At 45.1% G+C, this 11,891-nt stretch overlaps 1 protein-coding gene across 2 annotated transcripts; it reads left to right on the top strand.

The window, feature by feature from the left end:
- The first annotated feature begins 377 nt into the window (after positions 1-377).
- LOC120959136 (protein scylla-like) lies at positions 378-11,493 on the top strand. 2 transcript variants are annotated; one of them, XM_040382314.2, is made up of 4 exons: positions 378-1,470; positions 4,043-4,661; positions 4,781-4,891; positions 5,054-11,493. In XM_040382314.2, the coding sequence occupies exons 1-4, from the start codon at positions 1,353-1,355 to the stop codon at positions 5,136-5,138; spliced, it is 933 nt and encodes a 310-aa protein (XP_040238248.2). In that variant the 5' UTR covers positions 378-1,352; the 3' UTR covers positions 5,139-11,493. The 2 variants fall into 2 exon arrangements, with proteins under 2 accessions (XP_040238248.2, XP_040238249.2); XM_040382315.2 differs by lacking the exon at positions 378-1,470 and adding an exon at positions 2,125-3,041.
- The last annotated feature ends 398 nt before the right edge of the window (positions 11,494-11,891 follow it).

Below are 11,891 nucleotides of genomic sequence, written 5' to 3'. Positions count from 1 at the left end.
AGAGAGAGTGTGAGAAAACGATAGCAAAAAAAAAGGTTGTTGAAACAAACCACAGTAAGCGCGAGTGAGAGAGAGAGAGCGACCGAATCAAGGTATATACTGAAGCGGAGTGTCTAAGTGTGCGTGTGGCACTACACACCGACCAGCAGCGCACACATAGAAAAAGAGCGTTTTTTTGCTCTCTCTCTCTCTCCCTCTTCTTCTCTTCACACTGCGCTCTATATCCATCCGGCAGCAAAACCGGCAGCGTGCCGGTGTGTGCGTGCGGGCTCGCTGCTTCGTTCTTTGTTCGCCGCTTCGGGCCGGTCCGGTACACGGGCGCGCTGCGACAGTGTGCGTGCGCACCCGGGCTAGCTTATAAATAGGGGGCTCGGTTGCCGGCCGGGAATTACTTAGTTTCTTTCAATTGAACAAGCAACATCCTCTCGTTACATGAAAATCAGCAGCAAACTCGCATCAAACGGCGAAACAACAAGAGACACAGAGAGAGAGAGAGAGAGATAGACAGTGTGCGAGATACAGAGAGTTTTATTAGTAAGGAAAGCGTTTAAAGCAGCACGCAAAGTAGCAAAGAGAGACGTGTTAAAATCCGATTTTTTAACAAAAGCTCAAGTGACACTGCTGCATGGGAAAGAGAAACGACAAAAAAGTGTTTTTGTGCGACAAAGTGAGTGTCTGAAAATTCCGGCCCTGCCATAAGTCAACCTGCAACACACCCACACACACAACCCCAAGTTTGAAAAAGGAAATGAGGAAACATTGATTTTTCCCGTTTTCTTCGCATCCAATTTGCAAAGTAATAATACGGGGCTTTTGCTAGTTCAGCGGTTGACAGGTTCTCTGCTTCATGTTTGACGTTTGTCAGGTACAGGGACACAACACGGTACAGCGGCGAAAGCGCAAGCGAAGTGGGCTGGAAAAATCGTTGTGACACCCCGTTTCAACCCAACCCCGTGTGAAGGCGTAAGTGTGTATTGTGCGTGCGTGTTCGAGGCAAAAAACCGACGACGACGACGACGACACGATCGATCCAAGTGATAATCAAGTGCTGTGAAATTACAAATAATACATTTTAATCAAGGAAGAAAAGTTAAGGTCCCAGAAAGTACAAGACACACACACACACGCTGCTAACTACAAGCAGAAGAGAGCAAAAGCTGAAAAGTTCAAATAGCATTACTAAGGCGATAAAAAGGAGCAACAAAACACGATTAACGTGTTTTTTTTTGTGTTCGTACGCGTGTGTGTTGTTCCATTTCAACCGTGAGTTTTGTGTGTGTGAAACAACCGAACCCCACCCCACCCACCCACCAGGCAAGGGTAAATCGGGGGAATTTTCGCTGTTTTTATTTATGAGTGCGAATTTGGCTGCAATCGACGAACTGGTTGAAGAGTTTCTGAAAATGGAACTCATCTCCGTGCCGCCGTATCCGGGCCAGCTGGGCTACCTGGGATCGACCAAAGTGAACGGTAAGTGTCAAACACAGATAAAAAAAAATTGGGTAAAAGGAGGGGTCTTCCAACCGGTGGGGAAATGTTATTTTTGCTCTTAAAGTTGGTCTTTTTTCTCCCCAAAAATGTCAAAAGTTCCACTTTTCTTTTGACAGTTTCTCGTTTTTTTTTGTCTCTTTTTTTCCTCCTTTGATGGGGTTTTCAATTCACCCATCCATCCAACCCCCAATCGCCCGACACGACGGACACGTGCAAAAGCGTGAATTCTTCCCCCCCCCCCCCCCCCCCCCCTTTCGTGCTTGCACACGCACGAAATCGCGTGCGACATTCCCTATTCCCCCATTTCTTGCGATCAGCGAAAACGCGAGAAAAGACAGGAAAAAACGCGATTTTTAACGCGTGCGTGTATACGTGTGATTGTGTCCGTTCGTCTCGTGCGGGCTTTGCAGCTCAGCGCTGTTGCTAAGTGCACAAAAGGTTCCCCGTTTTCGTGCCGGCCTGTGAGTACGTGAGCGAAAGAGCGAGCGCAAACGAAGGAGCGAAAGAGATGCACACATCACAGCACCTCTTTGCTCCCCGCACGCTGGTTTTGCGCGATGGGGAGCCGGCTAAAAACCAGCTGGTTTCTCGTGAAGCTGTCAAAAGCGTGAGAGCGTGAGCGAGAGAGAGAGAGTGAGTGGTTCTCCCACCCACAGCTGTGTGGCCCCGAAAAGCAGGAAATGCGCACGAGCGAGCAGGCGAGCCTGTCAATCGCTCTCGCTCTCTTTCTCTCTCTCGTTCGTTGCGGCGCGTGGAACAGCTGATCGTCGGGAGAGCTTGTTGTTGCTCCGTTACTTTGTGCTCTTTTTGCTCTCTCTCTAGCGCAGCGCGGTGCTCGCTCGCTCGCTCGCACTCTCTCTTTCACACCCTTCTCCCCCTTCGCGCCGCGCTCGCACACTCGCTCCTCGTCGGTCGGTCCCTCTGCCAGTGGACGGCCCCGTCACTCGCTTTCGAACCGTCGGACGGGCAACACACAAACAGCAGCAGCAGCAGCAGCAGCCGGGCGCGCGCTCTTCTCTCTCACTCACTCATCCCACCTCCCTTTTTCGGACATTTCAGGCCCTGGCCCCTGCTGTGCGTGTGTGTGCGTGCTCGTGCGTGCGTGTGTTTTCGTGTGTGCATGTGGTGTGAAATGTCGACTGTGACGGTGGTGCTTGCGAGTGAAAAATAGTTTTATTTTTCGTGTTTTTATTTTCCTTCAAAAAACACACACACACACCCTTTGTTTTTTCACACTCACACACGGCACCGCACTAAAAGCGCCGCTGTGTATTGCTGCTTTTCGTGGTTTCTGCTGCGTTAGTGTTGTGAAGAGAAGAAGAAGCTGCTGAAATGCGGCGGTGAAGCCTTGTTTTTTTTCCTGCTTGTCCGACAAGCTGGTTGCGCTTTCGTTCGGTTTTGCCAGGTTGAAGAAGCGCTTAGTGAATCGATTTTGGGCTTTACAATTTGTTGTGTTTTTTCCGAGTGTGCACCAAAGTGTGTGTGTGTCGTTGTTTGCGGTTCAAGCTACTACTACACGGCATCCTCTCCCGGCATACGAATGTACATCAGTAGGTATTCTTTGTACAATTACACAAAAAAAAAATAGAAATTGGAAAGATCGATTTTTGGTGTGTTAGTTTTGCTCGGAAGTTGTTTTTTTTTATAATTCCTATTTTAGTTTTTATTTTGTATCTCCTCTTCCGCCACATCCCATTTAAAAAGATCGATTTTCTTCTCCCTGTGCATATTCAGCGCCTGCTTTGTGCGTGTGTGAGTGGGACTGCAAAAGAATGGCTCCTAAAGCCTCCCCAACTGCGAGTGTGAGAGAGAGAGCGAGACGGAACACGCTCGAACAGCTGTTTGTGTGGCTCCACATGCACTGCTTTTCCCTTAGCACCACCACCACCAACCTGAGAACCGTTCGATCGATAGAAAATGGTTTCGTTTTCACTTTGCCCCAAAGTTCTCCAGCGCCTCCAACAGAAGAGCGTAGTGGAAAAGAGCTTTTCATGCTCTCTTTACGCTCTCTCCTTCTCTTTCTCTCGCTCTTTCAGTGGAAGTTTTTCCTGTTTTCTTTTTTTGCTGGTGGAGCATTTTCCTTTACCCCTTTTCTGTCTCTTCTCACACTGCCTCACACACATATATAGACGGTCGAACTGTAGGAGGGAAAAATCCCGGAACCTTCGTTCCACCTTGGGATTGGAGGCGAAAAAATCTCCAGCTGAGCGTGTTGTGTGTGTGTGTGCGTTCCTCATTTTGGGGAGCTAACATAAAAATCGATGCTCCAAAAGAGAGTGACTGCAAGAGTGAGAGAGAGAGCGAGAAAGAGCGAGAGCAAACGTTACAGGAAAAACCTCGGGAAAATCGATTCTGACGTGGCGTTCGTGGCACAAACGCGCACACATAAAAAGAGTGTGAAATAATTGTAGATAAAATGGGGTGAAAAGAGGGGTGGGTGTTGGAGGTTGGGAATTAGCTTTTTGTTTAAATGCTGCAAAACCATTTATTTGCTTTCACATCACCATTTTTCTGATGAAACCCGTTTCTTTGCTCTTCCCACTTTATCCAGATTTCCGGACACCGTTGATGCCAATCCCGGCCAACAATAGTAACAAAAATTCTAATCAAAGCCAACGCCATCAGAGCCAGCCGCAGCAGCGGGAGCAGCAGCAGCAGCAGGCCGCCAGCCAGCAGCAGCAGCAGCTACCATCCAGTCAGCCGCTGCGCAGTCACCATCACAACAACAGCAGTAGCCATCACCACCATCACCATCACCATCACCACCAGCAGCTGCTGCAGCGGGAGCGGGAGGCGAAGCAGCAGCAGCGAGAGCTGGAACAGCAGCAGCAGCAGCAACAGTTGCTGCAGCAGCAGCAGCAGCGTCAGCAGCAACTGCAGCAGCAGCAGCAGCAGCAGTACTACAGCGAGAACCAGTACCCGCTGGAGCCGGCGACGATAGCGCTGACCGCCTCGCCGCACGAGGATGCCCTCCAGAAGCTGACCCAGCGGCTCGAGAGCGAGCTGCGCATCGCCAAGCGGCAGCACCTGGCCTGCACCGAGGTGCTGCTGCCGGCCGACCTGCTGCCCCGGATATCGGCCGAGATGTTCGAGCAGTCGGAGAAGGAACCGTGCGGCATCCGCGGCTGCACGATCTACATCGAGTTCGAGGACGAGCCAGACAACACACGGTGAGTGTTTTTTGAGGGTGTTTTTTATCGACTCTTTCCTGAAAAGCAAAAAAATCAAAACTATTTACTAATAATATTTCTATTCTTCTCTCATCCTCTCTTGTAAATCTGTATTGCAGGCGGATTGCGACGATGAAGACCGATCCGAACACCGTGTCGACGTTCGAGCTGTACCTTACGCTCAAACAGGACCGAAGGGGATGGACCTCGATTTTGCCACAATTTTTGAAGTAAGTTTTCTCCTTACGCCACGGGTGTTCGCCCCTTCATTTCTTCTTGTTTTGCGTTCGTGTTGCGTTGCGTTTGACATTGTTTCGGTGCAGCGCAGCCTCCTCCCCCTCTTACATGTTCTTACACCGTTCTTCTTCTTCTTTTTCCTCCCTTTTCTTTAGAAATTTGGCACGTGGCAGTACAATCATGATCAGCCCGGAGTTCCGGCTGACCAAGAACAAGCTCTACCATGCGTACGCCGACTAAAGGGGCCCCCGAGGGGCAAACTTATCATTGCCCTCCCCCTCCGCCTCCCCCTCTTTTCCCCTTTACTTCTCCCACCCCACTTATTGCCTTCGAATCCCGTTTTTGTGTGTTGCAAGCGCAAATTGGGACAGGGCCAATACAACTGAACAAACCTACAACAACAATGTGTGTTTCTCATCACTACCCACCCCACCGTGTGTGTGTGTGTGCCCAACACAGCATCAACATCACACGAGCACACCCCACCCCCCGTTTGGCGGACCGGTAGGCAGTAGCAGCGGCTGACCATTTTGTATTCCAAGAGGAGGAAGTAAACTACACGACCCACCCACCGGTACCCACCCCGCACCACCACCAAGAGCGCGCGCGCGCAGCCAGCAATTATCGAAGAAGAAAAAACAAGTGAAATAATGTGCATTTGTGTGTAATGTAAATGTGTGCAAAATTGTGCAACGAAGAAGAAGCAAGCAAAGGAAAGCGGAAAAAAGCAAAGAATAAGTATGCGTAGTGCAATCTGTGATTTTTCTCTGCGCACAGCAGCATAAGCGTCGTAAGTGTGTGTGTGTGTGTGTTTGTGTGGAACGATTTGCTTGATTTGAAATCATCTCCTCCACCCGACAGCATCGCAAGCAGCGCGCACACACACACACACAACACCCCCCCCTTCGAACTGTGATTATGTGATTATGATATGCGCTCGAATCGAATTGTTTTGTTTGTGAATGAAGAAGAAGAGGAAGAAGAAGAAGAATACGAAGCAGAAGAAAGCCAAAATGCCATCGAACCGGAAGCTGGGGAAAGGAAGTTCTCTTGGGAGAGCGCGAAGCAACGTGTGGTGTTGCAATGTGGACTGTTTTTGGCGGGCCCATCGCGTGTGGCTCCCCGTGGTCGTGGGTGGTGGTGGTGGTAGTGGAACGTCTGCAACGTCTTCAAATCAATTGGTGGAGAGAAGAAGAGCACGGGCAGCCGCTATCTCTCTCTCTCTCTCTGCATCGTTAATCATCATCGTAGTCGTCACCATCATCGCCTCCCCTCCCCACGTCGTCGCAAAAGGTCGGCGTGGGCAACCCTCGTCGGCTCGAAGGATACTCCCCCGGCGGCAGCAGCACCAGCTGAGCAAACATGGGGGAGGAGGTTGGGGGCGGTGATCTGCGTTCTTCAAATCATCCTGTGATCGTCCCTCCGTTTGTTTTCTCCGTTTGGACAAACCCCCGGCTCATTGTCGTCATACGCAGCACGGGAGCTGCGAGCAGGAGCTAGGCAGATGTGTTTGATGTGGTGGCGCGGTGGACCTCGGTGGACCTCCCCCCATCTCCCAGCCAGACACCCGGACATGTGGCCCGGTGAGTGAGTGTGCGGAACTTGTTTTTTTTTTTTACAATTACAATTAGGCAGAGCAAAACAAAGCCGGTAGAGGATGCAGAGCAAATCGCAGAATCGAATTTTCAAGCGTATTTTTCTTTCTTCCAACCTGCGCTCGCTACCTCGCGTGCCGAGTCCAATCTTTCGTACCAGAGAGATACTAGTGAGGAGGTCACGTCGTGGGAAAGAGTAAAAGCAGCGAGTAATAAGAAAAAGGGAAGAAAAACACGATTGAAAAAACAATACAAACAAATTACACTCTAGAATACGTTTATATAGGAAAGCCCCTATCTCCCAACCCTTTCCCACACATACACACACAAAGACACGTGTGCGCGTATTACTATTGCAAGATGCAAACGATTGATATGCATCGCCGCAAACAAAAACAAAAAAAAACGAAACGAAAATCGATTTTCGAACGAACGCATCAACTACTTTTTAAGTATTTTATAAATATTTAAAATGAAGGCAAACCAACAACAACATCAAACGTGTGTGTGTGTGTGTTTGTGTGAATGTGGAAAAAGGGTGGGGAAGGGTGGAAAAGGCTCGGTTTAAAAACCAGTAATGGAAGAAAAGAGAAGAAGCAACAAAAAAACCCCCAAGTGATGTTTAGTGTGTGTAAGAGCAAAAGCTAAGCAAAAGCATAAACACGTAAGCAAACGCAAGAAAAGCTGAAATGCTATAAGTATATGAACAAAGCAACGGTGTAAAGGTAAAAGGAAAAAAAGGGATTTAAGTTCAAAACGGCAGCGCAGAGAAGCGGGGATTAAAAGAGCAAACACAGCACAGAACTCACACTCAACACTCACACTAGCAAAAAAAAAAACACCACCACAATAGCAGAAACGTAAATGATTTGCAATACTAAAGCTTAATTAACATTGATAATAGTAGCAACCGGGTGAGCGAAAAACTCTAAATTCGAAGCAGGAAGAGCATTGAACACACGCGCGCGTACACAGCGCTGTTGGTCCGGCACACAGCCCACACTTTGGAAGGGAGTGGGACAAATACACCCACCACAATAATCTACCGGACGATCGACGATCGACTAGCACCGTTTGCAGGGAGGAGAAAATGGTTTGGCTTTCTGCCTTACCTTTTTCGCTGGTTTTGGTTTAAAATTTTCCCTTGGCACTTCCCTATGGCACGGTTTAGTTTTTTGTTGTAATTTTTTCCTTCTTTTCAATAAGATTTTTAAGCGATGTCCATTGCTTCTTCTTTGTGTGGTTACGTTTGCTGCCACTTCTTTTATTTCGTTTTTTGCTGTTTTTATCAGTAAGTTTTGCATTTGTTTTTTTTTATTTGTGGAATAGAAATTGCGCTTAACCATATCGAAATGATGGTTAAAATGCGTTCTTCTTTCCCGTCGTCTCTTTCTACTACTTTGTTTGCTTGTACTGTATTGTACTGTAACACAATTTGAACTGTGTTCGCCAGTTGGTTCTTTTTCCCCCGGACGAATCGTAACAATTTCGATGAAGTATTTAAGCGCAACCTCAAATATTAAATTGAATTACTTGTAATTCATTATCTAGTAATGTTCTCTACTTTTTAATCTATTTTTTTTTTTTGCTGTATTTTTCGTTGTTGTTGTGAACTCATTTGCGTTCCCTTCCAAATATTTATTTGTGTGTGTGCGCGATGCTAATCTTATAGCTTCCCTTTTTTATGGTGGATTTTGAAACGAAGTCCAAAGGCGTGCGTGTGTATGTGTGTTTCAATGCTATTGTTTCTGGTTGGGTGCAAAAACAAACAAACAAAAAACCGCCTTCCTTTTAACTGTGCGCGAAAAACCCGCAGCTCTTCTCCGATTCTTGTGAACCGATCCGATTGTGATGATTTCCTAGTGATTTTCCAATTTTCCTCTTTACGTAGTACGTGTGTGTGTGTGCGCGCGAAAAAGTGGCTCCCCCCCGAATACACAATGTGTAGCAATAGGGGGGGTGGGGTAGCACTCCATGATTTCGCCTTTCGATTTTGCGATAGGAGAAACAGAACTGTGGTGTGGCAGGCGCCAAAAAAAAAAGAACAAAAACACACACACTAGGAGTTTTAGGGCAGCGCGTGAGAGGTTTGTTAATTTTTTTTAAATATATATTGTAGGCATGTACAAAAAAAAAAAACAAAATCAAATGCATAAGTTTGTTCTTTGTTTTTGTGTCTAAATTTTTTCAACATAAATATTCTCGCCCCGTTTTTTTTTTTTGACATTTTTCGCATTAGCGTGTGGACATTCAGTTCGCACATACAAATACAATTACACACACACACACTCACACGAGCAACACATATGGGTAGAAAGAAGGGTGAGCAAGTGGGGAAAAAAAAGCGAGAGGAACCAGGGGTGCAGAAGTGTGTTGGGTGCATGGTTTTAGGATTTTCAAATTTTTTTACAAACACAAACAAATTAAGCGAACGAATTAATGCTCGTAAGAGCGCGGCCGGCGACAGAGTGGAGGAGAAGCATTGATGAATTGGTGGGGAGAGAGAGAGAGAGAGAGGTTCGTTTATAATATGATAGCAAACTTACAGTTTTGCGTTTATCTCTTGTGATTGATGGAATACAAAAGTGGAAGGAGAGGAGAGAGGGTGGAGGATGTAAGCGGGAGAGAAGGAAAGAGAAGTGTGATTGCGCATTTTCATTCATTCATGATACAAATTAAGGAAACGCGGGGAGAACAAGAAAAGTGTAGCATTAACGTACTACTATCGAATACACAAAAATTACAAATGAAAGTGAAAATAGAAGAAGAAGGAGAGAGAGAGAGAGAGAGGAAGCAAAATAATCGTAGCGTAACGAGAAGGGAAGAGGAAGCACGAGAAAAGAGAACAAAAAAAGAGAGAGAGAGAGGAAGGCGAATACGCACGGTGGTGCAACACGCGTTGCGCGCGCGATACAAACTAATTTTAAGGGCCAAAATGAGATATGGAAGATTGGATGATGAGTAAGTGTGTTTGTGAAGCTCATGTTTTTTTTTTTTTTAAATCTTTTTCGACTCTTATCTGTCTTTCGAACCCCCTCCCAACACCTGCTTTGGTGTTATATCTGCTTGTTTTGGCAAAATATTATTCATATTTTAAACATCCTCAAATTTTGCACCAATTTTTAACCTTACCGCAGTCGGCATCTCATGCTCCATGTATTAGTATTTTGTGTTGTGTTTGTTTTGTTTTTTGAAGAAAAAAAATGCATTTTCAAGCATGAAAGTGTGTCTCTGTTGGTACAAAAAAAAAAAAAACACTGTCGTTTCATCCAGGAATGAAATGCATAAAAACAAAACAAACGCAATTGCCTAGTTTTCGAACGATTCGGAATACAATTCGGACCTTGTATAGTTCCTACCTGCCTCCCCACACCACCACCACCACCGCCGCTCCCCGAGGTTTGTTTCCCCGAGATCGAGATCGAGCAAGACGGGAGGGACAGCAGAACAAAATGGTTTTGGTGGTAAGGAAAGGAAAAAACATAAACGACACAAAATCAAAACTTTCGCTGAAGGAACGACGGGGCAAAGGGGAAAATGAGAGAACTGCATGTTAAAAATTGGAAGTGTAAAAAAAAGGGTTGGGAAAAAGAGAAAAGCAAAGAAAAGAAAAGAAAAAAAAGCATTAAAATTAACGAAAAGCGAAGCAGAAAAATGGAACAAAATTAATGATAAACAGATTTAAAACAAGAAAAAAAAATTAAGTGCATGGTACACAAAAACTAACATGATAAGCAACACACAAACACATACAAGCAGAGAGAGAGAGTGGGAGAGCGAAGGAGAGGGCAGGAGATGATGATGGAAATGCAAATAGGTGGATAAGCCAGTGGAAGTCAGGAAAAGCCGATAATAAAGCATTTGTGAGTAAAGGGATGGAAAGGAGAGCAAGCAGTGTAGGATGAAGACACAGAAACACATTACACATTACGCCCATACACACATAGTAACACAACTCAACACGAGCACACATTGAAAACAGTCAAAAACACACAAACACACACACACAAACTATACACGCAACGTGTACCGATTCCTTAACTGACGAGGTAGCTCTTTTCCTCCTGTTCGTTTGTTTTTGAAACAAGAAAACAAATCATTGATCTTAAGCTTAAGCATTGAAAGGAAGATATTTTTTGAAAATGTTTTTCCTTCCTTCTCTTTTGTCTAAAACAAAAGCAAAACAACACACACACACACAGTGGTGTTCCCGGTTTTGTCTCCTTGTATAAATTATTCGAGCGCCGTGCGTTAATACAAAAACAGTAAAGGAAAAAACAACTAATAGCAGCGCCGCAGCAAACGAAAACAAAAGTTTATCATTTAAAGAGACAAACAAACACACAGACACACAAGCAAGTTAAGATAAGAGCGGAGATAACATGTGAATACAACACAGAGGGAAAAGGAAAATGGAGTAAGCGCGAATAAGGAAGCGCGAGGATAATTTGTGAGCGCGCGCGCAGTACCGGTGCGCACCGGGCGAGCCGAGTGGAAAAGAATTGCAGGAGAAAAAACGGGAAAACGGGACGTATTTCCCTCCCCCCCCCCCCCCATCTCCCAAGCACCCCGCTCACCCCCATTGCAGTGTCGTGTGCGTGAAGAAAAAGGGAGCATAAAATGTGAAAAAGGAGAAAAGAAGGAAAGGATAAAAAACCGTTTCATTTGTGATATTTGAATTTACGAATTAAGGATACAAAATATCTTTCTCCTTTTTTTTATTATTATTATTACCTTGTGTACTACCTACTACTACACCTAACTCTACCTTTACCGCTACTCTATTATTATTATTATAATTTGTTTTTAACTTATGTGTAGTGAAAACCCCCCCTATTTTCCCGTTTTCTTCTGCAAGTTCTTTTCTGTGTTTTTTTTTTTATTATTTGTGATCTCACTGTCTTTTGTTTTTAAGACATCCAATTTAGTCTGTAGAAGTTGTTTTTTTGAAGAAAAAATAAAATACCACATGGAAAAAAATGTGCAAAATAACAAACATACTTTACTTTTGTTTTCTTTTTTTCGTTTATTTTATTATTTTTTATTTATATATTTCTCTACCCTCGTCCGTGCACCGAAATATGTTTCTGTTCTGTTGTTCTTCTCCTGGTTTGATTTGTTTTTCTTTTCACCTTTTGTTTTCGCTTTGCGTTCTTCGGTTTGTTGTTTCTGGGTTGTGTGTTTCTTCGGTGGTGTTTCGAAACTTGGTTGTTATTTCTTTCTTTCTTTCTGCTCTGTATTTATTCGGTTCGGTTTTCCTGCGTTTCGGGACGTTGCGTTTTCTGTTTTGCGGTTTATACCACTTCAATCATCACACTCCAGCACCGAAAGAACGCAATGCAAACGAATATCAAAAACAAACTACACAAATAAAAAAAATAAAAACGCTGTGGTAGAA

The sequence above is a fragment of the Anopheles coluzzii genome, chromosome 3, assembly GCF_943734685.1.
Source record: "Anopheles coluzzii chromosome 3, AcolN3, whole genome shotgun sequence".
Lineage (NCBI taxonomy): Eukaryota > Metazoa > Arthropoda > Insecta > Diptera > Culicidae > Anopheles > Anopheles coluzzii.
Note: the sequence above shows the minus strand (reverse complement) of the source record. Positions and strands in the feature narration are given on the sequence as shown.